This window comes from Corvus hawaiiensis, chromosome 2 (genome assembly GCF_020740725.1).
Source record: "Corvus hawaiiensis isolate bCorHaw1 chromosome 2, bCorHaw1.pri.cur, whole genome shotgun sequence".
Taxonomy (NCBI): Eukaryota; Metazoa; Chordata; class Aves; order Passeriformes; family Corvidae; genus Corvus; species Corvus hawaiiensis.
The window spans coordinates 40,616,661-40,640,045 of record NC_063214.1 but is presented as its reverse complement, the minus strand read 5'-3'; the positions used below and the strand labels follow the sequence as shown (position 1 = coordinate 40,640,045).

Below are 23,385 nucleotides of genomic sequence, written 5' to 3'. Positions count from 1 at the left end.
TCATTTCAATGAATCCCAGAAAGGCAGATGGCAAAAGTCATGGTCTCTATGTGATTATAGCTCTGGAAATAAGTTTCCTTAAACCACTGAAACCTGGGAGTCAGCACTGCCTTTGGGGATCTACAGCAGATGGGGCATCATAAACTTTCCCTGAAGGGGTCAGAAACACCTGTGTCTAGGAAATGTGCCAAGGAAGCAAAAAAAAAAAAGACAATATCGCAGCTTATTTTAACTGAGGGAAACTTTGGAAAATGCAGACCTAACACAGCTGGCATTACACTTGCACATGCTTGTGAGGGTGTGTGTGTCTGAATGCAGCCGTACCTGAGTGCACTTCAGAAACTAAAGAAAAGTCATATTAAGAAACTCAGCCTGTACTTTTATTGCAGCCAATTTGTAACATGTACAGCCATTGTTACTCCCCTGTTCTAGACAGTCTGTGGTGAAGTCATTCTACTACCAAACACAAACAATTTAATCCTGCCTATGTGATAATACAGAAGGGGTTTTTTCCCAATGTTTTAAGAAGCAGGTCTGCTTCCATTAAAGAGCTTCTCCAGCTGAGCCCATATTCTGAAGGCAGCAGTCTGCTTCCCCAGTTTTGTGGGTGCATTGCTGGGAGGCAGGAGGCAGGGATTTCCTTATGTGTAGCCATGGATTTCTGAAGCCGTGTAGCACTCTCCTGCCCTGCTAGTAGCACAGGCAACTGCATTTGTTTGGTTTTTTTTCCCAAAAGCTGCTAATTGCTAGCTATAGAAAAATGGTGATAAATAATCCTGAATGAATAATGGAGTGAGCAAACAAAGCAGCAGAATCTGTTTAATGAAGCACTCTTTCACTTTTGGTACAACCTGGCTACTTCATAACATCCCCTCCCCAGTGACATGTTTTGCAGAGTGCTAATTAATGGCTGAGGCCTCAGCTCGGTGCTCGGTGCCACAATCTGGAGGATTTTGTAAGCACTCTGTTGCACACACAGCTGCACGTGTGTGCTTGCACGCACAGGGGAGAGCAGGCAGCTCATTAACACAGCAGCAGCTCCCGTCGGCACCATGGGAGAAATCCAGTGCTGCTTCTCTCCCCTGATCTGACCCCAGCTGCTGTGTGGGTGCAGGGTGGGAGTAGCAGCAGAGCAGTTGGCTTGTAGATAGGATTGGGAACAGGGCTAGCATGGAAAGAAGTGGGGAAACATTTGAAAAACCTGTTGGAGAATCTTAGGCTGTAGACTATAAAAGAAACTTCTTCAACACGAGCTAGCAGCAGAGTGGAGACTGATGCGCATCTGTAACTCATTGCAAGTTAAGAAGTCCCACATGTCTTACCCTTTCTCTATCCAATTTCTTTTTAACCTTCACGAGTCCCAAAACAGGATCAACCGAAAATTCATTGTCTTGATCCCCATTCACTATGGAAAAATGAATCTGGCCATTGGGAGGACTGTCCAGATCTTCTGCTATCAACTTTTTTTGAGAGAAGAATAAAAAATTAGCAAAACAAATATTAAGTGATCTGTATGATACATTAATTGCTCAACACTCCAAAAAGTAAATTTCATTTTCCATCAGACCAGTTACACCTGAACTGCACACCTCTACAGCATCAATCCAATAGCGTTTTGTTAGGAGGCTTCGCTTGGGCCTTTTCAAAATTCTAGTCTGAAAACATACAGAATATTTTAATATTCCATCACTTTGGATCCTCAAGCTGCAAGATGAGAAGACTGTGAGGTTTGGGGATGGCACACTGCGTGCCAGACTATACAAATACTATGTATTTGGAGCTCTGAGCAACCTGGTACAGTGAAAGGTGTCCCTGCCCACAGCAGGGGGGTTGGAACTAGATGATCTTTAAGATCTCATCCAACCCTATGACTCTCTGACTATTTCACTGAAAAGTTGAATTCTGCCTTTCTATTAAAACCTGTTTTTTTCTAGCTGACTCATGAAATGCAACACCTTAAATAGGCCATCACTCTTTGACAGCATAACAGGGTGTAGCGGGTTCAGTTTGTAAAAAGAAATAGTCAGTACCACTACTACTTTCTTTTGGGGAGAAACTGACAGCAGCTTGGAGAGCAGTAGCAGACGCAGAGTATTGGCTAGAAAATGGTTTGGGGGATTCAAGACATAGAAATGATCATTATTAGCCAGTGCTGCATTTTGTCAGGGGCAGAGGGCTTCATCGCACCTAAATGCCACCCAGGGCCCCACTCACCATGACCACGGAGTCCCCGATGGCTGCATCCTCGCTGATGACGGCGCTGTAGACAGCCTGGCTGAACGTGGGCGCGTTGTCGTTGACGTCCGTCACGTTCACGTTCACTGTCGTAACCGCGCTCAGGGCTGGAGTGCCTCCATCCTTTGCTTCCACTACTAAGTAGAAGTCCTTGCACGATTCGAAATCCAAAGTTTCAAAAATGGAAATCACTCCTTTGAAGCAAAGGAGGGAATGTCAACAGCCAGCAAAAACCAAATCATGCCGCGGAGTAAGGGATTTGACTGTAGTAAACAGTACAGCATGCTATTTATCACCATGGCACACATAACAACACTAACTGCAAGACTGCCCAATCCAATAAAAATGTTTATTCAGGTTTCTACTGCTGTCGTTTGATTAAAGAATGATGCCAATTGCACTCTGCAGAAAGGACCTTTACAAGGCATGAAGCAATGAATGGTTCCTCATGAAAATAGCTTCCATTATATGAGTATCATAGATGAAGAAGTGGGAGCCATATCCACCAATTTACCATTTCATTCACAGAGCCTGTGGGAGAACTGGATGCTGACTCTGGAAATCAGCCCTGACAAGTCAACAGAAATTCACTCCCACACAATTAACTTCTCATGAATTAAATACAAATGAATGGGATATGAATACCTTTGAGAAATCAGTTGTCTATCATTTAAGTGATTAAACAGAGACCTCCCCACTCAACTAGGTTTATAAATTTTGTGTTACTTCACCACACAACCAAAATTAAAATTCTCTGTAACTTGATTGACTCCATGCACCCAGACTCCCTCTAGGATAGAAATGATCTGATTTCTAGTGTTCTTATAAACCTCCAACAATCAGTTTCCTAACCTTCTTAGGAAATGTATTTCAGGACTTTATAATCATGACAGGTAGGAATTCCTTCCTATCATTTAAGCAAAATAATTAAAACGTAATTTAAGTCCATTCGCAACTTCTTTTCTTATGACTGGGCACGGAGTACAGTTTATTCCCCTCTTCTTCACAGCTACTTTCTACAGGCAGGAAAACTAACAGCATGTCTTCTCTTTTCTAGCTTAAAACAGCCTTAATTCCTTCAGTCTTTCCTCGTAAGTCACATTTTACAGACCTCAAGTCATTCATTCCTCTTAATCTTGTTTGGGCTCTTTCCAAACGAATTCTACCTTTCAGCATGACTTGCTGAAAGCAGGAGCCCTGAAGAGAAGCTTCCAAGTGGCTAGCAGAGAGTTCCCACTGATAAATGGTGTGAAGGACATTATTTTTCAAGCTCTGATCAGGCATGCTACATCTCCACTCTGCTGTCTAGAAACTGAGCTCCTGCCTGTAAACTGATAATAATGGAGCTGTCACACATTAGTGAATAATATATAGTTTTAGTTTTGTTTTTTTTTTCCCTGTGCGATTAAGCTTCATTATGGGTTTTTATTGATTTATTTCCTTGGCTTCATTGTCAAATGTGAAGTTAAGTATCACTGCCTAGGCGTATTTATGTTTAAATTTTGCTAGCACTAATCAACATGATGAAGATGACAGACAACACACAGTTATGTTAAGTCCCTCACATGAGAGGCAGCAGTCCCTGCAGAGTGGAGAGCCATTTTTGCACACAATTATAAAAATGACACAATGCATAATTTCGAGATTTTTTGTGTTACTGAGCTGCACTCGAACAAGTGTTTCAAAATCAAGACTGTTTTGCTCTCAGACTCTGGTGGCAGATTTGTACTGGGCATCCTGAATGCTATGAGAATAAGGGAATCCACTACAGGAAGCAGAGAAGAATGCTTACTGTTGATGGAATAAAAACTCAGTGAGGATAAAAAATATATTCCACTAAGGTAATTCAGAGAAAATGAGACATTTACACCAAATATGACAGCTTTGCTTGGTATTTCTTAAAGAGAAGCAGTGGTGTATTTCTAAAATTTGTGATGTATAACCAAAAAGACCTCAGCCCAGGCCATGGCTGAAGTCAAAAAGACAAATCAGAGCAACCTAAGTCAAGGAAGCTGCATAAATGGCAACCACGTGTTAGGACTGAATTGGTCCTAACAGGTCCTGGTAGCACTGTTTGATGCTTTCTAAGGGGCAGACAGTTGAGGCTGTACTGAGCTGCTAAGCAAATAAACATTGCAAGTGTTCAGAAGTGTTTTGCACAGTTTGGCTAATAGGTTGTCACACCTATATTGGCTTCAACAGACTTACTTGAGCTGGGGCAGCCGAGTGTGACCGTAATTGACATCACTCTCCAACCTAAAATTTCTTTTTAACCTGGTAGTTAATTACACAATGACAAACTGTGAGTCTCTGGCCTTGGGAACCTTTTGGTCCAAGAGCCTTCCCCAAAGCATGCATGTTTTTCTGATGCTTTCATTTAGCATTGCAAGTAATAGCCACTTTACAAACCTGTTTTTGAGTTAATCCTGAACTTCCCTTTCTCATTCCCTGACCTGATGAGATAGGCAATCTCAGCATTTGTACCAATGTCTTGGCTTGTAGCAAAAACAGAGAGGACCTCGGTGCCAGGTGAGGTGTCTTCAGGTACTGTCACAAGATAATCTCTTCTTTCAAACACAGGGGGGTTGTCATTAATGTCTAGCACTGTAATGGTAACAGTGGCAAACGAGGATAAGGTCAGCACAATGCTTTGATCTGAAGCCTTTACAGTGATGTTATAGGAAGACTGAAGCTCTCTATCAAGTGGATGCTCCAAAATAATGATTCCTGATGACCGGTCAACTGAGAAGTAACCATCTGCAGAGTCTGACAAGGAATAGGTGACTTTTCTGTTCACGCCTGAAAAAGAAGCAAATGGGAAAATGATAACGTGAAATAAAAGAAAAATCTCTTCCCATCTAATGGAAACCCTAAGCAAAATCTGCTATCACACTGAGTATTTCCAGTGGGGGTGGAGGTAGGAGTGCCTGTGGTACAATATTGCTGAAAGTTTGGGAGATCAGGACATGCTCTTCTCACATGACAAATCCCTATGGATAAGTTCCTTCCCTCACCATGATACTTTTTAAAAAAGATTTCTTTGCAGAACTGCTGTGTATTGAAACTCGAAAGCAGAATCCAGATATGGTCCTTGCCCAGAACAGCTTATAATTGAATTAGATGAGACAGGCAGAATGCTGAAATTGGAAATGCCTCAGAGCGCATCTTGAAGGAATAGAAATGTACATAAGGGGAAAATAAACCCACAGAAATACATCAGGTGGCACAGAATGTACTTGCTACCTGTGCTGCCATGACTCCACTGCTGAACAGAAAAATATTATCATAAAATGATACCTGTTAAACAAAAGCTGCATCAAAAAACTCCTGCCAGAATACGAACATTTTAAAAAGGAAAGTCCCTCAGTCTCCCAAACTGAGAGCAAAAATTGAGTTGTACAAAGATATCCCATGTTTTTAAAATCCTGCCCATCTTTCCCAATATAAAGCACTTATCCACCCGACTGCTGAATATGCAGATCCATGCTAAGGTCGTTGTCAGTAATAAGGCCTGAGGGGATGGTACTGACTTGGTTTCTGCACTACTGTGGGATAGCCATTTCAAATCTAATTAAAAGTGAACACAGATATAAGCTAATTCAACTCCCTTGATGCGAGTTGATTTTGTGATTTTGTCCTGGGTGCTTCAGTAAGAGATTATAACTAAAACACAAAGATCCACTAAAATGGAGAGTCTCTGTTTTTAACATCTCTCACTTGAGCATTTGCTGTTGTTTTTGTTGGAGAACAGACTTTACAAGCCTGACATTAATCATATGAACAAGAGCTACCAATCCCTCCTAGGCATATTTTGTTAATTTAAAATTTGTGACAGTATTATTCTGCTTTCCAGCAGCAAAGCATTGTAGAAATGTCTGATCAAAAGCAGCACAAATCACACTTGTTTTCTGCTTGATGTAGCAGGAGTTGAGCATCCACACAAGGGGGAGCTGGGAGACTCTTTGTTCAATCACACACACATAAAAGCTAGAGCAATTACAAAGTCCCAGTCCCTGCTTGAAGGGCGTTAGGAATTACTTTTTGGCTCTTCAGAGAATAAAGTTTTTATGCAGTGCTTGAGATACCAGAGTGTATTTAAAAGGTTCAAATGTCTTTAAAATATGGAACAAATTAAATGGCAATATTGCAATGAACCAGGCTGTTAGGTTTCTTGTGTTATTTTGTTTTGGTTTTTTAATCACAGCAGAGCCTCTCTATCCACTATGGTATCACAAATGTGAAAAATAAAAAGTCAAAGAAGTTCAGCAAAACAGCAAGGCAGTCAAGGAGGTGACTCTTGTCTTACAGACGAGGAACTGAGCTCCGCCCATGAACTTGCTGGAGATTCCTTCATGCTGAAACACATAGGCTCTGAATACCCTACAGCTGCTGCAGAGCACATTTACCCTTTCCCTTAGTCTCTTGATACACACATCCAAACACTCTGTCAGCTGACAGTCAACTCAACTGACAAACATGAAAAAGGAGTAAAGCCCTCTAGAAAGTGGAAGATTTTCAGGGTCTGAATGGTTGGAGGTGTCTACATTTCCAGCTGGGGAGGCTCTCCTTCAGCTAGACATCCTCCATGAACTTCCACTTACAAAAAAAGGACACACCCGACTATAACAATTAATGAGTTAGTAATTACAGATGATCCTCAGGGATGCTGGAAAATGGGATTTTTTTCCCCCCGATTCAGAGCATGCAGTTGAACACCCAACTTACACAAGTTTTAACTGTAAAACTATTTAGTATTCTGCACCAGCCACTCTTGGTGCCTGCCAGTTTCTAAGCAGTATTAAACACTTCCCTGAGGCAGGGGCCTTAACACACACCTTCTACACATCTGTGACTGCAGGAGAGCTTTAGCCCAGTTTGCACTTTTCTCTGGCACAAACTCCCCATTTGATACTCACTACAGCACACCTGGGCACAACACAGAAGATTCAGATACCACAGTCTTTAAGGGCACAAATGGCTAGAAAGGAGATGGCCAACCCAAGACTTGTGCCTTGAAACACCACCAAACTTCAGCAAGGGTATCTTGCAATGGGGAATGGGGAGAGAGAATTTGGTGCATGTGACACCATGGACGGTGAGTTTATGCACAGGATGTGATAACTCCAGTAAATGCAACCTGACATATAATCCAGCCCCTCTTCTTGTATTCTACTTCCTAAAAGTGATGTCCATGAATTAACAAAATATTAATAATGTTTTTGCAAGTTACTTCTAGTGATCCTACAATGGAGAAAAATCAGATATAGATTATGGTGTTCTGGTTGCTCACTCTAATATATGAGATTCTAAGGCAGAAACAGAGAAAGTAAAATCTTGAAGGTAACTGCTCTTATTTTTGCTTCCTGGAAAATGAGAGAGGAATACAGAAGTTCCAGAGATGTATGTTATCTTGTACCAGTCTGGTATGATGAAGAGAACAATCTTATTTTTCCCACGGGATGTGAAAGAAAAGCTCTTACAGGTGAAAGCGCCATTTTAGGCAAGGAGAGACAGATGATCACGTCAGAAGATCTGAGCTGGGATACAGGTACCAACCTTTGGTGGCTTTTGGCCCAAATGCTGAAAGGAGTAAAAAAGAAGGAGAAATACAGAGGGAGATCTTAGCCCCATGCTGACCCTCTCACAGAGTGTTTTGAGGGGTGGAATTAAATACTTGCTTCTTAGGGGTAAAATCACTGAAAAACTGTGGCAGAAACAGTACTTTGAAGAAAGTGTTGAGTTACATCAATAGCTGTTTCCACTCAACTTTTCCACTCAGTTACTTCTCAAGGCTGGAAGAGAAATGGGCATGAGGCAAAGGGGAAGTAGGAAGCTATTTCTACTGAAATTCAAAATTCTTAAGTCTAGAGGCTACCCTCTCCTGACACACCAGCGGGTGTCAGTGGCATCCCTGCCACAGAGGTGATGGTAAATTCTGCTGTGACTATAGAAGAGATGCCTTCTGTGGAAACAACTGCTTCAATGCCATGGTTCTTGCACTGGTAAAGACGGCAATCCTCCCACACTGCTTGCCTACAGCTGTTGGGGGATTAATGTTTGCAAACAGTGTTGTGTCAACTCACTTACTCAAACTTCTCAGATTTCTAAGGTGCCAATCATGAACATGAGATATTTGAAGACAGAAAGCCTTTGCAGGAATCACTATTACAATACGAGGATTGCAGTACATTTTGTTTTAATAAATGAATAAGGTAGCACATTTTCTATTTAGACTTGTATTAGCATATGATAGAATATTGCCCTTTGCCAAATCTCTGGTGTGAAGAGCTTGTGAAACATACACCCGCCTAGTACCTCAAATGCCATTCTTCAAATAGGCTTTTATTCTTGGTTTCTTCAGTACTAAAACAAAGGAGCATGCACTGAATGTCACATCATGACAGCTCCTATGTTATTACTACTTTAAATAGCATCAGGAATATATAATAACTTCGCTTCATAATTCAAAAATATCAATACCCTTCTTGTATAAAGCACAGAATCACAGAATCATTCAGGTTGGAAAGGACCTTTGAGATCATCAATTAGCTAGCCCAGCGCTGTCAAGCTCACCACTAAACCACATCCCTGACTGTCACATCTGCACGTTTTAAATACTTTGCAAGACTGTAACTCAACCACTTCCTTGGGCAGCCTGTTCCAGTGCTTGACAATGCTTTCAGAGAAGAAATTTTTCCTGCTCTCCAGTCTAAACCTCCCATGGCTTAACTTGCTGCCATTCCTACTGTCCTATTGCTTGCTACTTTGGAAAAGAGGTTTCCTACTTCACTACAACCTTCCTTTAAGCTGCTGTAGAGAGAGAGAGAAGGTCCCCCCTGAGCCTCCCTTTCTCCAGAATAAACACCCCCAGCTCCCTCAGCTGCTCCTCACAGGACTTGTGCTCCAGCCCCTTCCCCAGCTCCGCTGCCCTTCTCTGGACACGCTCCAGCCCCTCAATGTCTTTCCTGTAGTGAGGGGCCCAGAACTGAACACAGGATTTGAGGTGCAACTCAACTGAAAATTGTGGAGTTATAACACATTTTGATCCAGACTGACACCAATTAAAAGGCTGAGCATTAACACAACAGACATAATCCCCAAATGACAGTAAGTTTCTGCAGTGGGCAACACCTTTATGCATCACACATAAAGTAAAAGTTACACATATTAAAGGCCACATATAGTGTTTCTCCTTCCTGTTTTAATCTGCCACCCTGAACTCATTATTTAATGTGTTTCTCCAAGTACAGCTAGACCACTCATTTTTGTTTATGTCTGAAAAATTATGATTAACTTTGTCATCTGCTCATTTTCATCTTGGAAACCTATGCAAAGAAAAGTAATAGCAAGTATTAAAAATAAACAAACAAGATGTAGACCAGAAAGCAAGTTGTAAAAAATTTATTTTTCATTTTAGCAGTATTTGCAAACATACAAAGCAAGCTATCTGATTATTGTGCTTCCTCTTGCCTCTTTTATGGTGTGATGATTAACGCTGGTGTGTACCTATGACCTTTCCTGACTACCCAAATGTTAACCACAAGGCCAATTACTAGAAGATAAAAGTCCACAACTTTGTTAACAGCAAACAACACAAAAGATGAATTCTAAACCAGATTTTATAGTACTCTACTCCATCATTTTGAGATGAAAGAGAAATCTTGCCTGAAGTACCTTGTTGAACTGTAGAAGAATATATAGCCCCATAGGGAAGATATTTCAAGTGATTTTTACAACTTAAGCAGACAACCTGGCTGAGTTCAATCCATAACACCGCTACCAAGAGAGGCTTTCACTGGTTTTCCCTTTTCTGAGGGGAAAAAAGTAGCCTTAAATACCAAAGGCCTTTATTCACACCACTGCTCCAATGGAGTCAGGGTACTATGGGATGAGGGCAGGGCAGAGCTGAAGATAATCAACCCCTTACTGAAGGGAAATACTGGACAGAAATGGGAGGCATAAACTGTTAGCAGTGTGATACCATCCGTGGGTGTCTCAAACCCTGCTTTTCATTTCAGCTGGGTCAGGTGTTGTCTTTTTTAGTGGGAGGTAGGGACTTGGATGGTTGGCTCACCCTCTGTCTCTTTCCTATCAGACATTTACATTTCCCTGGGTACTGGCCTACATCACTTGACATGTATACTTGTTTTCTTCAGTGCTCCCGAGTCAATTTTCCTGAAGTCGGGATTTTGGCTATACCTGATTTAGGGTTACACATTGCAGCTGGCAACATAGAGAAACATAACCAGAAGCAGTGGAATGCACGTGTAGAGACAGATAAAAACCATATATACATATATAAAAGCATGACTAGAACCATCAAGGCTGAAAAAGACCTCTAAGATCATTGAGCCCAACTGTCGACCCAGCTCGAAACCGTGTCCTCAAGCAGCGCATCCACGCACATTTCGAACATTTCTAGGGGTAATAATTCCACCCTGGATAGCCTATTCTAAAGTCTGTGAAGAAATTTTTCCTAATATCCTATGTAAACCTTTCCTGGCAAAACTTAAGGCCATTTCTTCTTGTCCTTTCACTTGCTGCCTGGGAGATGAGACCAACCCTACCTCACTACAAGCTCCTTTCAGGTAGCTGTTAAGAGCAGGAAGGTCCCCTCTCAGTCTCCTTTTCTCCAGGCTAAAGAACTCCAGCTCCCCCAGCCACTCCTCATCAGACTTGTGCTCAAATAGTTTGTATTATATATATATACATATACACCATATTTATATAAACAGTTGTGCTCAAATTTGCCTCTGTGTATATATATATATATATATATATATACATAAACATGCACACATACATATGGATGTTTCAGTGATCCAGTTTAAATACAGGGTTTATTCAGTCAACGTAATCCAAGAGGTACAGTTTTTCATCTAGTTCTTTGCCTCTATGTTGTTACCAATGTCCTGGAAATCTCAAAAATTAAAGAAACTACTAGAAATGAGAGACTGTAAAGACAGCTGGAATCTTGAGAGGTCATCTAATTTATCCCTGCACAAAGACAAGATGGATGCAATTTATCCCCAAACACAGGCCTATCCTTTGATCAGGAACTTGCATAACCTCCCTGGATAACACACCTCAGTGCCTCTCTTTTCTTACAACTAAAAATCTTGTTCTGACTTTTTGCCGAGATTGAATAAAATTAATAAAAGACAAGGGGAAAAAAGAAAAAACAAGGGTCAACTTCCTTCCTCAGAGCTACTTACCTGACAGCTAAAGACTGTTATACTTTATCATCTCAACTCTTTTTTCCCTGGCAGGCCCTCTCAACTGTTTCAGTATTTCCTGACTTTTCTTCCACACTTGTGATCTTTTTTGTCAATCTCGTACATCTTCCTGGAAGATGTAGCCCACATCTTCTTGGAAGTGCTGTACCCAAAACAGCACAGCCTTTCAGGGCAGGATTTGCCAACACCAAATAAACAGAAAGAACTACTTCTATTTTCCAGCATTACTCTGGTTTACCCAACTCATTTGTATTTGCCTTTCTACACTATTAGGAAAGTATAAATACCTTCAGCCCATGGGTCACAGTGATACAACGGCATCTCTGCAGTTCTGCTGCCCAGTCAGTCACTACCCACACACCACCAGTGCACTTGGTTTTCTTGCCTAAACACAGGATGTCATTTATCTTGATGACATTCACTGGGTTTTTCCATACTCCTTATCCAACTGTTAAACACCACAACTGCAGCTTCGACACTATCCAGGGAAACTTGCAGCACCACTCTGCTTTCTGACATTTAGCAATACAGTCCTTACGCCTACTTATGTGTTCAGGAATCAAAATAGGAGCCATGCTGCACCCAGCAGCTTTTGTAACTTACCCCTCCAGTGTAATGGTTATTACAAACTCTCCTGATAACAGTTTGGTGCAGACCATGTTTCCCTGGCTTGCACATAAAAATATTGTGCAGTACAATGTCAAATAAACTCACTAAACCTAAGCCATTAACACCCATAATGTTTATTTCTATATGGCTTCCTCACATGTTGCAGAAGAAAATAAGATTGGTTTGATGGCTGCCGGTTGCTGAGCACAAACTAGCTTTTAGTCATCTTGATACACACATCTCATTATTTTAATGCAAGGAGGGTGACTGCATTCCCCTGACTACCTACCAGAAGCTTTAAAAATCTGGCCCTCTGAGGGATTCAACAGGGTCATGCTGAATGTTTTGATAGAGATTTTCTATCAAAATCCCCAGGTTTATTTACCTCCTAACAATAAGTCAGTCTAAACTGCAAAGAGCCTATTATTTTTTTACACAACAAACACCTTTCCAGAGAGAAGGAGTACAAGGGTACATCATCATGGACTATTACTATTCATTGAATAAGCTCTGAGGAACAGAGCCCAGAAGCAAGTCACTCACTAGGCTATAGAGCAATGCTCACTCATGCCTTTTGTGTGGGTTTTCTTTTTTTTTTTTTTCTTTGTTTGTTTTGTTTTGGTTTTTGGTTGATTGGTTGGTTGGTTTTTTCTTCCGTGGCTGATTCCTGAATTCTTTCTGAAAACAGCTTCAGTGACAGTGGAAAGGCTTCCCTACTTCACCTACACCCCTTACTTCATGCAATGAGGTTTTGGATTGCTAGAGTAAAAGGAATTAATAATTCATATCTCCTTCATATCCTGCATTAGAGCCCTAACCCTGGTACTATTTTAAAAGTCTGTGAGGCAACGATGTGGGTGAAGATATAGGAAGCACCATGTATATTTTAAAGAGACTGAGTCATCCTCTGTAAAGGATCTTGTAATATTTATCTTACAAAAACTCAGACAATACCCAAAAATGCCATCTAGCTGGCCTCATTGCCGAAGTTAACTACCTATTGGCTGCTGAGTTTTAGTAAATCTTCTGTCCTATTATCTCTGTTATTCTTATTCATATTTTGATCCCTGCTTTTGTCTTTTTCAGATCCTGAATGCCCCAGAAGTTTTAGATCCCGTTTAAGGGATATGCCCAACATTAACAAACACGCAAAGCAAAGGTTTGCTGTGTACTGCGTTTGCCAGAAAATGCCAAAATCAGTATCTGCTTTAGCATTTCTATTATTTTGTTACTCACCATTACACATCATTCAGAGAGCTGCTCTCCAATCAAGCTATGACTGTCTTGCACTTCTCTCTGACGTTTTTGCAACCTCACCCAGCAACACTTTACATTTCCCCAAGCCCAGCTGTGAGGCAGCTGTGACTGCAACAGGCTCAGTTGCCCTAATTCCTTCAAGACCAAAGCCCACCATTGATAAGGCTGAAGTCTGTACTCTAGTTCCATGCATGTATTCTTGAAAGTGGTGACCCACTGAACAGCCTGAGCGATTTTTTTCTGTGCTGGGCTCACCAGCATCTTGATGCCACTTTCTAAAAACCAGTGATAAACCTCAGAGAACTATCGATATTCCCTGGTTGCTATTTCTGATAGATAGTTCATTTTTATTGCTTTAGTTGTTTCTCCTTTTTTTCTCATTGACACCAAGAGAGGACAGGAAGAAAAAGAAGATAAAATATGCTTGCTTCCCCATCCTCTTGGAGGTAGGTGCACTCTAAGCTGGACTGGCTGAAACCTGAAGGAGAAGTCATATTATCATTCTTCCCTAGAAAAGACATTCCTTATTTCCTGTGCACTTGACTTGTGAGCACACATGGTAGGGGCTCGGGCTTTTTTGGACAAAGCAAATATTTATTGAAACATCAAAATCAGTGAGGTCAAACCTTGCAGGAAAAATATCAGTTTTGTTACAGATTTCTTTGAAATCCAAGATAAAATTTTCCATCAGAAGCTGAAAGAAAATGTCACTCCTGTCACCCCAGTTTGCCAGTTTCCCCATCTATTCTTGGTGGAGAAGTTTGGGTTTCAGAAGCAGAAGTCTCCTCCTAAGAAGGTCAAACAACTTCCCCCAGAAGGGCTGAGTCTCTTCTGCTGAGGCTTTTCCACCTTTTGCGAAAAGGTGAATAATTAGCTCCCTGCACCAAGAATCAGACTGATTAGAGACTTGATTGATTTAAACTCTCCAGATTAAACACAAATACACTAATCAGGTGACAACAGTGTTGTTATCAGGGGGCCGGGGGTGGGCAACCCGGTGTGCCACGACCTTCCTAGAGAGAGCGTCCTGCAAAGAACAACTCTTCCAGGGGTGCTGACCGGCTTCCCTGGGCAACAAGTGATTTCAGGAAGTCTAGCGATTTCTCAGCTACAAGTGATTCCAGCTCCTGTGATTCAGCCCTTTGTGACATCACCCAAGGCAAACTTGGGGACAGAGAGACAGGAGCCTCGCATAGCAGTTCCACAGAGGTAGCTTTTATTGTCCAGCAGCCCCTGTGAAGGGAAGCCCAGGGACAAAGGCTCCCTACTGAAGGGCAGAAACAGGGGGCTTTTATGGGAAAGGCAGGGGGTAGGGTAGAAACCAATTAACCAACCGGTACAGGCTATTACCATATAGAAACAAGGCATGCTGGGAGTGGTTCACTTTGTCACCATGACCCAGAGGAAGGTTGCTTATCTCTAGGGAAGGTCGTCTTGCCCTGAGGCCTCTCTCCTCCAAGGGAGTGCAGAGGGCTCTTGTGCCAAGGGCTCACAGCCCTCCACGCAACAGAGTCCTTCTCATAAACCCTGGTCCAAATAATATTTAACTCTATACAACTGCTTAAAGAACACAGTCAAACTCAACCACAAGTAACCCATATAACCTGGCTGTATAAACATATCTCTGGGAGGGTCTCAGATCCTACCCTGGCTTCCTGAATTAGGTTTTCAACACCCATTTTTTCTCCCACACCCACCTAAGTACCAAAGCTTCAAATGCTAAGAACAAAGAACAGAAATCCAGGCTCACCATTCAAATCTACTGACCCCCAAACTACCTGCATGTTTCTTTCAGAATTGGTGAATAAACCTTAGACCATTCTGCTCACAAGGCTACAAGCCCCGCAGAAGCTGGGACACATTTAAAACTCCGGGCAACCTACACACAAAAGCAAGAAAACGCTTTGAATAAAGTAGCACACTGCTTATTGTTTTTCTAGGTTGCATTACTCAGTGCTATTAAATCTGCTGTAAGATATGGGAGGGTATTTCCCCAAACTACACTTTCTTTTAACGTACAACAGATCATGGTGAGGATGTTACACTGTTTTCTGTATTCACAATGCAGGTCTCTGGTTATTCCCAGAGGACCTCCAGGATGCTCACGCTGCACAGCACTCAATCCTTGGAGAACAGCATTCTCTATCCTTGGAGGTAGCCAAAAGTCATCTGGACTGAGTCCTAGATAATCTGCTGTAGGTGTCCTGCTTGAGTGGGGTGGTTGGACAAGATGCCTGCTATTCAAGGAAGAAGCAGATCAGTCTCATCAGTGACTCTGAGAAGCTCCTAGATTTGCCCTCCCAAACCAAAACATGGATACCAGATGGCTCTAGCAAAATGCACGTTACCACAGCTCCTGTGTGATGCATGGGCATGGGCCCTGGGCTGGGGAAGGGCTTTGGGGGTGAGGGGCAGCTGAACACAGAGCAGGGCAGTCGGCACACTGCCATGAACTCTGCAACCAAATAAAGGCCACTCCTGCCAATTTTTTACCTACATGCCTGTGTTCTCCTGCCTGTTGGCTGCATGCAATATAAGCAAGGTGCTGGCTCCAAGATTGCCCAGTCCATCTGTACTGGCTGGTTGTGCAGGGAATGGGGAGGATCTGCCTGATGACTACCAGCCATGGCTTTAAACATAGGCTAACGCAGTGGCAGGCAAGACAGAGCTGCCTGACAAGGCTATTCCCATTTTGAGCAGAATTAGAACCTCATACTCATCATAAACCCAGAAAAAAAAAAATCAATCGGTCAGTGAAATCACTAAACTGACGACAGATCTGGATGGCTGATCTGATGCCCCAGTGGTGATGAAGAAGACTGCAGAAGGATGGATAATGCACTGTTCATTTTTAGTGCAGTAAGTGCTCATGCCTTTGGTAGACTACACCATCAGTCATCCTGGAAACAGGCCTGAGCACGGAGGTCATTCACAAAGCACAGCATCTGCAAGTGAGGCAGGATTTAACCATCGCTTAAAGCACTGCTGAGCTTGGATGAGGCTGTCATTCATTCTTGCACTGTGTGAGCGAGGCCACAACTCACTGTGCATGCAGAAAAGACAAGCAGCACTGGAAATGAGTATGTGCCTGCACCTCAGGTTTGGGCTCCACGTTTATTCTGAAGTTTATCAAATTTTTAACATCATACTTGCCACAAAGTCCCATGTAGTTTTCCTCAGAGTTGCTGCCCTAGCACGACCCTAATTCCTTTGAAACAGGGTGATATTGTAGTTGTCTGATGGGTTTGCTCAGGTAATTACACCTCGGAATTCACTCCAGCTCTTCTTGTGCCTTAATTTGAACAAAATGGAGTAATTTTAGCACTTTGCTTTGGAGACAGTGGGAGGTGAAAAATTCACTGCTTCCTGTGAACCTCTTGAAAAAATGTAAAACCAGCATTTTGCTTTTATTTCTTAGTTTGAACATTTCCAAACCTGCTGGTGGTGAGTAAGTAGCAAATACCATATTGTGGAAATATCAAAAACTTCCAATCGCAGCAGTATGGGAGAAAGGATTGTTTTCAATTAAAACTACTAAAATATCCTAACAAATAGACTTATGTATATTCTCTCTTCTTCAGGAGACCATGTAATTTAAGATCCCCAGCTGTATGTAGAGGTTATGGAAAATAAACTTGTGTGCTACTAAACAGTTAAAGCTGTTTTCTTCTGTTAAACACTGAAGAAGAATCACAATTCTCCCTCAGTGTGTCCAGCTGGTACAATTCTCCCTCAGTGTGTCCAGTTTCTAAGTATGTATCCAAATCATAAATATATTAAACAGAAATTTATGGTTCAGTCCTGTAATTTCACAGGATATTATGAGATCAGAAACTTCAACAGATATCAAAGGCACAAGGCAGATATAACACTATTTTTCTCATAACTGGAAATTGTTGTAATTATCCAACAGTGCCCAACCACAGTATTTTCAGGATTCTGTTAAACTGTGTTTAGTTGTGGACCACGAATGCTCCTGTCCTTATACTACATGGCCCTTCAAGCCCAAAGCAGAGCGGACAAATTCTAAGACTGATCGCAAGATGTTTCCTAGATGTTAAAAATTTATTTGTATAATGATTACTGCCTCCACTGATCTTTTCAGGATAACACTGCAAACCGCCTTAGAGGAATATCACAGCCCATCAGGAATATCAATAATATATTTTTCTCTCATGGGAACATTACTCTACCTGAACTCATTCATTATCTAGCAATAGGGAATCAGTGATTTTAGTAGGGACTAACAGAACAGTAATTAGAACAAAATCCAGTTTTAGGGACTTTTAAAAAGTCACTCTCTAATGATACAATGTATGGTTTGATTTTCAGGTCTAAGCATTAAGGAAGTACACAGCCCCTTCTCATTCATGTGCATCCCTCCATTTAACTTCTCTAGTTTCAGAAGGAAGGTACAGCAACTAGCTCATGGTTTGTGGTTTTTTTTTCTTTACTAACCATCTTATTATGTAAAGTTGGTGCTAGCAAGAACTTTTGTTGACAACTTTTTATTTTAATTGTGTCCCCTCTCTTCTTGAATGTCATCTCACCTACAAGAAAAATGGTAATTAATACAACAGTGGAAAATAACAACACTGTCTCTTCAGATGGTTCAGTAGTTTACCACCAGTAATTGGCTTTTCACTGCAGGACAGTATCATAATTTTAATAGTGAGTTTTCAACCACGGCATATAATGCAGCTCTTCATAGATACATTAATGAATGTTTGCTTCTCCTTTATTAATTCCTGTATATCCAAACTATCAGCCTCACGAATAACTGAGACTTCCAGCATGCACTGTACTTGGAAAAGAAAAATATTTTTTTTTCATTGAATGAAAGATCTGCTTATTACGTGAAACTACTCAGGCCATTGTTTTTACAAAACATCTCCAAAACACAGGAAGAAAAAAAAAAAAAAACCCACACTAAGGGATTTATTTATTTCAACTCAAGTGAATGACCTAAAAAATTTTCTAATATTCAGTAGGTTTTACCGCTGTATTATGCAAAAAGACCCCCCTCTTTAAATATTTATAATTGGGCCCAGATTTCAAGGCTAAGATATTCATATAATAAACTATTACACTTTCAAAGAATGTGCAGTTAAATAACCAGAACATTTATAATGTACATTCCCAGTGTACAATAGTTTTATGCTAAAGTAACCAGCTGGAACAAATGGGAGCTATTGCAGTATAAAACTCTAGAAAAGCTGTGATTAATCAGGTATAGGTCCCTGTGGCATGTAACTATATTATTTGCATAAATAGAGGCATGGGTATTGAAAATCATGGCTCAAGAAAAGAGGTGAGACCACTGAAGGAAGGAAGAAAGTCACAATTTAGCCCCCAAACGATCATTTTCCCCTAAACATAGCTATTGCTGATCAAGAGAAGACTACATGCTTCTGTGGCTGCTGCAATGCTTCTCTATTTGTAACACCATTATGTCAAGCTCAGACACAATCATTTTGATGTAAAGAAAGAGAAAGAAATGGGGAGGATAAAGAAGCAGGAGGAGGAGAAAATGAAATTTAGCAACAGTAAAATGAATCTGCATAGTAATTCCAACAACCCACGGAGTTTTCATGAACATCAATCATTTTTTGCAATGCTGTCCACTTACCGACATCAGGATCAGTTGCTTGGACTCTTGTTAGCAAAGCTTTAGTGGCTGTGTTCTCATAAACACAAGCTGTGTAGTGGTCAGATGAAAACACTGGTGGATTATCATTAACATCTTCTAAAATAAGATGGATTTCTGACTGGCAAAACCTGCCACCACCATCAGTGGCTCGGGCAACCAAGTTGTAGGCAGGGATTTTCTCTCGGTCGAGAGGGGCCAAAGATTTCAGCTCACCTGAAATTGTTTAAAAGCAGCAGCTATCATTATTACTGCAGCAACATCACTAATTCTAGACAGCCTAAGTGTCTCAAAATCATGTGTTTCCCAGAAATAGGAAAGAGAAACAAAACCAACATTGCTTATTCCAATGAATGGATTAAAAACTCACAGTAGCATCAGTTTCCCTTCCTCTTTACCCAAAAAAGTGAGGTGCCATATGAGTGCAGGGATGACAAGCCATTCATGGTGGCTTTACAGCAGCCTACAGCTTTACCCGTATGAACGCCACCATGTTTTTCCAAGTCTTTCTGTCTCTCTCAAGATTTATAGACTCCTAGACACAGAAACACATCCTTTTTAGCAGTACCTGCTGTGATATGACAAAGGGGAATGATTTTAAATTAAAAGAGGGTAGATTTAGATTAGATATAAGGAAAAAAATTTTTATGATTAGGGTGGTGAAAAACTGGCACAGGTTGCCCAAGAAACTTTTAACTGGATGGGTCTCTGACCAACATGATCTATTTGAAGATGACTCTGCATATGGCAAGGGAGTTGGCCTAGATGACCATCAAAGCTCTCTTCCAGCCCAAAATATCCTGTGGTTCTATGATAAATCTCTGATCTAACTTGAAGTCTGCAGGGAAACAAAAGGATCAATATCCATTGTTCTAGTTATAACAACCAACTTGACCAACAAAGACATCGCTCTTTCTCCCTCCACCATTCAAATGCTCACCCACACCTGCCAAAACTGGAACGACCACCTGAAAGCCAAGTGTAACCTAAGTAAGGAAACCAGCACTCAGATGTTGAGGGATTAAGGCTATTCAGAAACATCTGGTTGTCATCTTACCATTTTCTGGATCTAAGAAAAACTTATTGTTCCCAGAACCATAAAGAGAATAGCGAATTTCACCATTGGACCCAATGTCAGCATCTTTAGCGCTGATTTTAAGAATTACTTTGTTTGATGGAATGTCTTCAGGAAACAATGCTGTGTATGCAACCTAGAGTCAAAAACAAGACAGGTAAGCTATGCTGTAGCAGTATTTTACAGTCTTTGTACAACCTTTTTTTAAAAACTACTTGTAGTGCATCTTTCTATACAGGAAACAATTTTCCTTTACACAACACATTCCTAGAAATTCAAATCACTGTTAAGCTTTGAGGTGTCACAGAAACAATGCCAAATTATGACTCTGAATAGAGCTCATCTTAGGTGTTTAATGTGATACGATTTTGTATCTTCTATTTATTCCTTGACACCCATGAAATGAAAATTTTGATGAGTGTGCTAACAGAAACAACTGTTTTTATCACCTCATCCAGCGGTTTTGAGGAAAATACAGATTGTGATTCCCCAGAGTGGTAGAATAGTTCTTGCAATGACAGTAATCCATCAGTGAGTGATAATGTAACGAAGGGAATTACACGAGTATATGCATGCACACACACACACACACACACACACACACACACAAATATGTATTTATTTTCTGTGAGTAGTACCAGTAAGGAACTCTGGGTTTTATCATGTCTTTTCTTTCACACAGACCTTTCTATTGCACTAACATCAATTCCCCAGATTGCCTTTCCACAGAATACACGACAGCTAGCACTCTGAAAGCTGTGGTCAGGCCACACTGAATGCATTCCTGACAACAGGACAGCAAGCTACATTCTTCTGCCTTTTCCACTGGATGTCTGGCATCTGGAAAGTGGAGGAAAGCTGGACTTAAACTAGACTGATGACATTTCCACTTGGGTTGTGAAGGGAGAGCACCTTCTTTTCTGCTGGGAAGGAGTAGCTGCCCAACGCCACCTCACAACCCATCATTTGTTGTAAAGCCAACTAAGGCCACTGTATACAAGACTCCTCTGCAAGCTTTGTAAGATCCTTCAATCTTGGCTTCACAGGAATGCTTTATCCTATTTCTCTCCCAGATCACTGCACGTTCTTCAACTAAGACCATAAGGATGAAAATCAGCATTGCCTACGAATACTTTGGATACTTGCACACAGCAAGAGACACCCATAGGGAAAGCATCACTCCCAACACGGCAGCCGATTGCCGTGGGTGGTGTTAACTCACCTGTTCACAAACTGGATTATTATCATTAACATCAGTGACAGTCACTTCCACAGCAGCCTGGGTCACAAAGAGGCCATCTGTGGCAGTGATGTTCAGATAATAAATGTCTTGCTCTTCCCGATCCAGAGGCCTTTTAACATAAACCTTCCACTCATTCTGAACCAGTCCCAGAGCGAACTTCCCTTTGGGATTCCCTCCTGCAACAAGACAAGCAACACACAATGAGCTGTGGTGTCCCTTCAGAGTTCCCACTGGGTTTAAACACAGAGACACATTGCAGAGGACCTGAACTAAGCAGCCATAATTTCTTTCACAGCCTTTGGTGCTTCCAAACTTGCAGACTCAGGAAATCTGTAATGAAATTGCACTCCCTGTGTTTACTGCCCCCTGAATGCCCTGTATGAAAGTGAACCGATAACTTTCAGTGGAAAAAAAATCCATTTAGCAGAGCTGAAGATGATCTCTTGTTCAGTTCCCCGTAATCAAATTCACACTGTGAACAATCAATAGTCCTCTCGGGCTGGTACAATTGTCTTTCCACTTACTCTCGGGAGAGGATGTAATACACCGTAGCTCTTGTTACCAAGACAAGTTCATTAGCTGTTGATTATGCAATCAAGGACTGGAAGTGGGTTCTATTAAGAAATCCTCTAATGAAAGCTTTATCGTACAGCTGCGCCATTCTTGCGCTTATTAAAATTCTAGTTTTTAAAACAGTTTATACGACACAGGGAGACACATTAGTATTAAATAGTCCTAACAAGAGGTCATTTGAGGAACAGTTGGAAGATAAGCAGTGCAAATAGACCAAATGCATCCAAGAGTGAAAGCTGGTGAAAGGCGTGCAGGAGATAAAGCAGAAGAGTTTTTTACCGTGCCGTAACAGTGACACTGAAACCGGCAATGTTGCTCTTCCACATCATTAAATTGCCTGGTTACAAAAAGAGGCTGGGAAAGTTTTGGTTCACATCGTCCTCAGGAGAGAAGGAAGGAAGAAAGGAAGGAAGGAAGGACGGACATGTCACATGCAGAAGCATGCCATAATTAAGGCAGGCACAGTCATTAATGCTTCCAACAGTATTTACTCTTTTATCGGAAATGGTACAGTCTCCTGCCTGGTACATGAAGAGAACACCTTCAATCACTTTTCTCTGAGTCTGATACAAACCTCCTGTCAAACCAGACAGTAAAATCTTTTAAACCAATGTTATGACTTAACTGTGCTAGTCAGCTCAGACCCACACAGCTGCTTGCTCATTTCCTCCCCAGTGGGAATGGGAAGAGAATCTGAAGGATAAAAGTAAGAAAACTCATGGGACAAAGACAGTTTAATGGGTAAAGCAAAAGCTCTGTGTATAAGAAAAAAAAAAAGGAATTCATGGCAGGTGTTCAGGCATCTCCAGGAACGCAGGGCTGTGTCACCCTGAAAGTTACTTGGGAAAAAAAATGCCATTAACTCTGAACATCTCCCTTCCTCCTTCTTCCCTCAGCTTTTATATGCTGAGCATGATGCCATATGGTGTGGAATATCCCTGCGGTCAGCTGGGATCAGCTGTCCCAGCTGTGTCTCCTCTCAACTCCTTGTGCACCTCCAGCCTCCTCACTGGTGGGGTGGGATGAGGAGCAGAAAAGGCCTTGACTCTGTGTAAGCTCTGCTCAGCAGTGACTAAAACATCCCTGTGACATCACAAATCCAAATCATGGCTTCATAGCAGATTCTACTTAGAAAATTAATTCTACCCCAGCCAAAGCCAGTAAAGCCAACTACCCAGTCTTCTGTGCCCAGCTTGGTCTGCAAAAACATATCTGCACATTTAAAAATTTAGGATAGAGCACTGTAGTCACAGCAAACTCCTGTGCTACAGAAACTGAGTGAGGACATATTAAAAAGCACCATGATGCTCCACTGAGTTAACTGTAACTGCAGCTAACCCACTACTATCTCTTTGCCCACCATATTAAGCTTTCTCCTATGCTCTCCTTACAGGAATTCAATTTCAGAACTACTTTTGATGTTGCTCATGTTCAAAAGTATTAAACCATTAAGGGAATGCTTATTCTTTCTTGTTACACATTCAAGAATGTCAAACATGCTAGTGTGCAT

At 41.4% G+C, this 23,385-nt stretch overlaps 1 protein-coding gene across 12 annotated transcripts in view; it reads right to left on the bottom strand.

Annotated features, from left to right (window-relative positions):
* FAT3 (FAT atypical cadherin 3) overlaps positions 1-23,385 on the bottom strand; it is a 407,855-nt gene that overhangs the window by 49,830 nt on the left and 334,640 nt on the right. For all 12 annotated transcript variants that reach the window (XM_048294524.1, XM_048294523.1, XM_048294534.1 and 9 more), the window contains 6 exons: positions 21,282-21,478; positions 20,042-20,195; positions 18,967-19,200; positions 4,645-5,034; positions 2,215-2,429; positions 1,323-1,460 (listed from right to left, as the gene is read on the bottom strand). In XM_048294524.1, the coding sequence (XP_048150481.1) occupies positions 1,323-1,460; positions 2,215-2,429; positions 4,645-5,034; positions 18,967-19,200; positions 20,042-20,195; positions 21,282-21,478 (1,328 nt within the window). The remainder of the gene's footprint in view (positions 1-1,322; positions 1,461-2,214; positions 2,430-4,644; positions 5,035-18,966; positions 19,201-20,041; positions 20,196-21,281; positions 21,479-23,385) is intronic.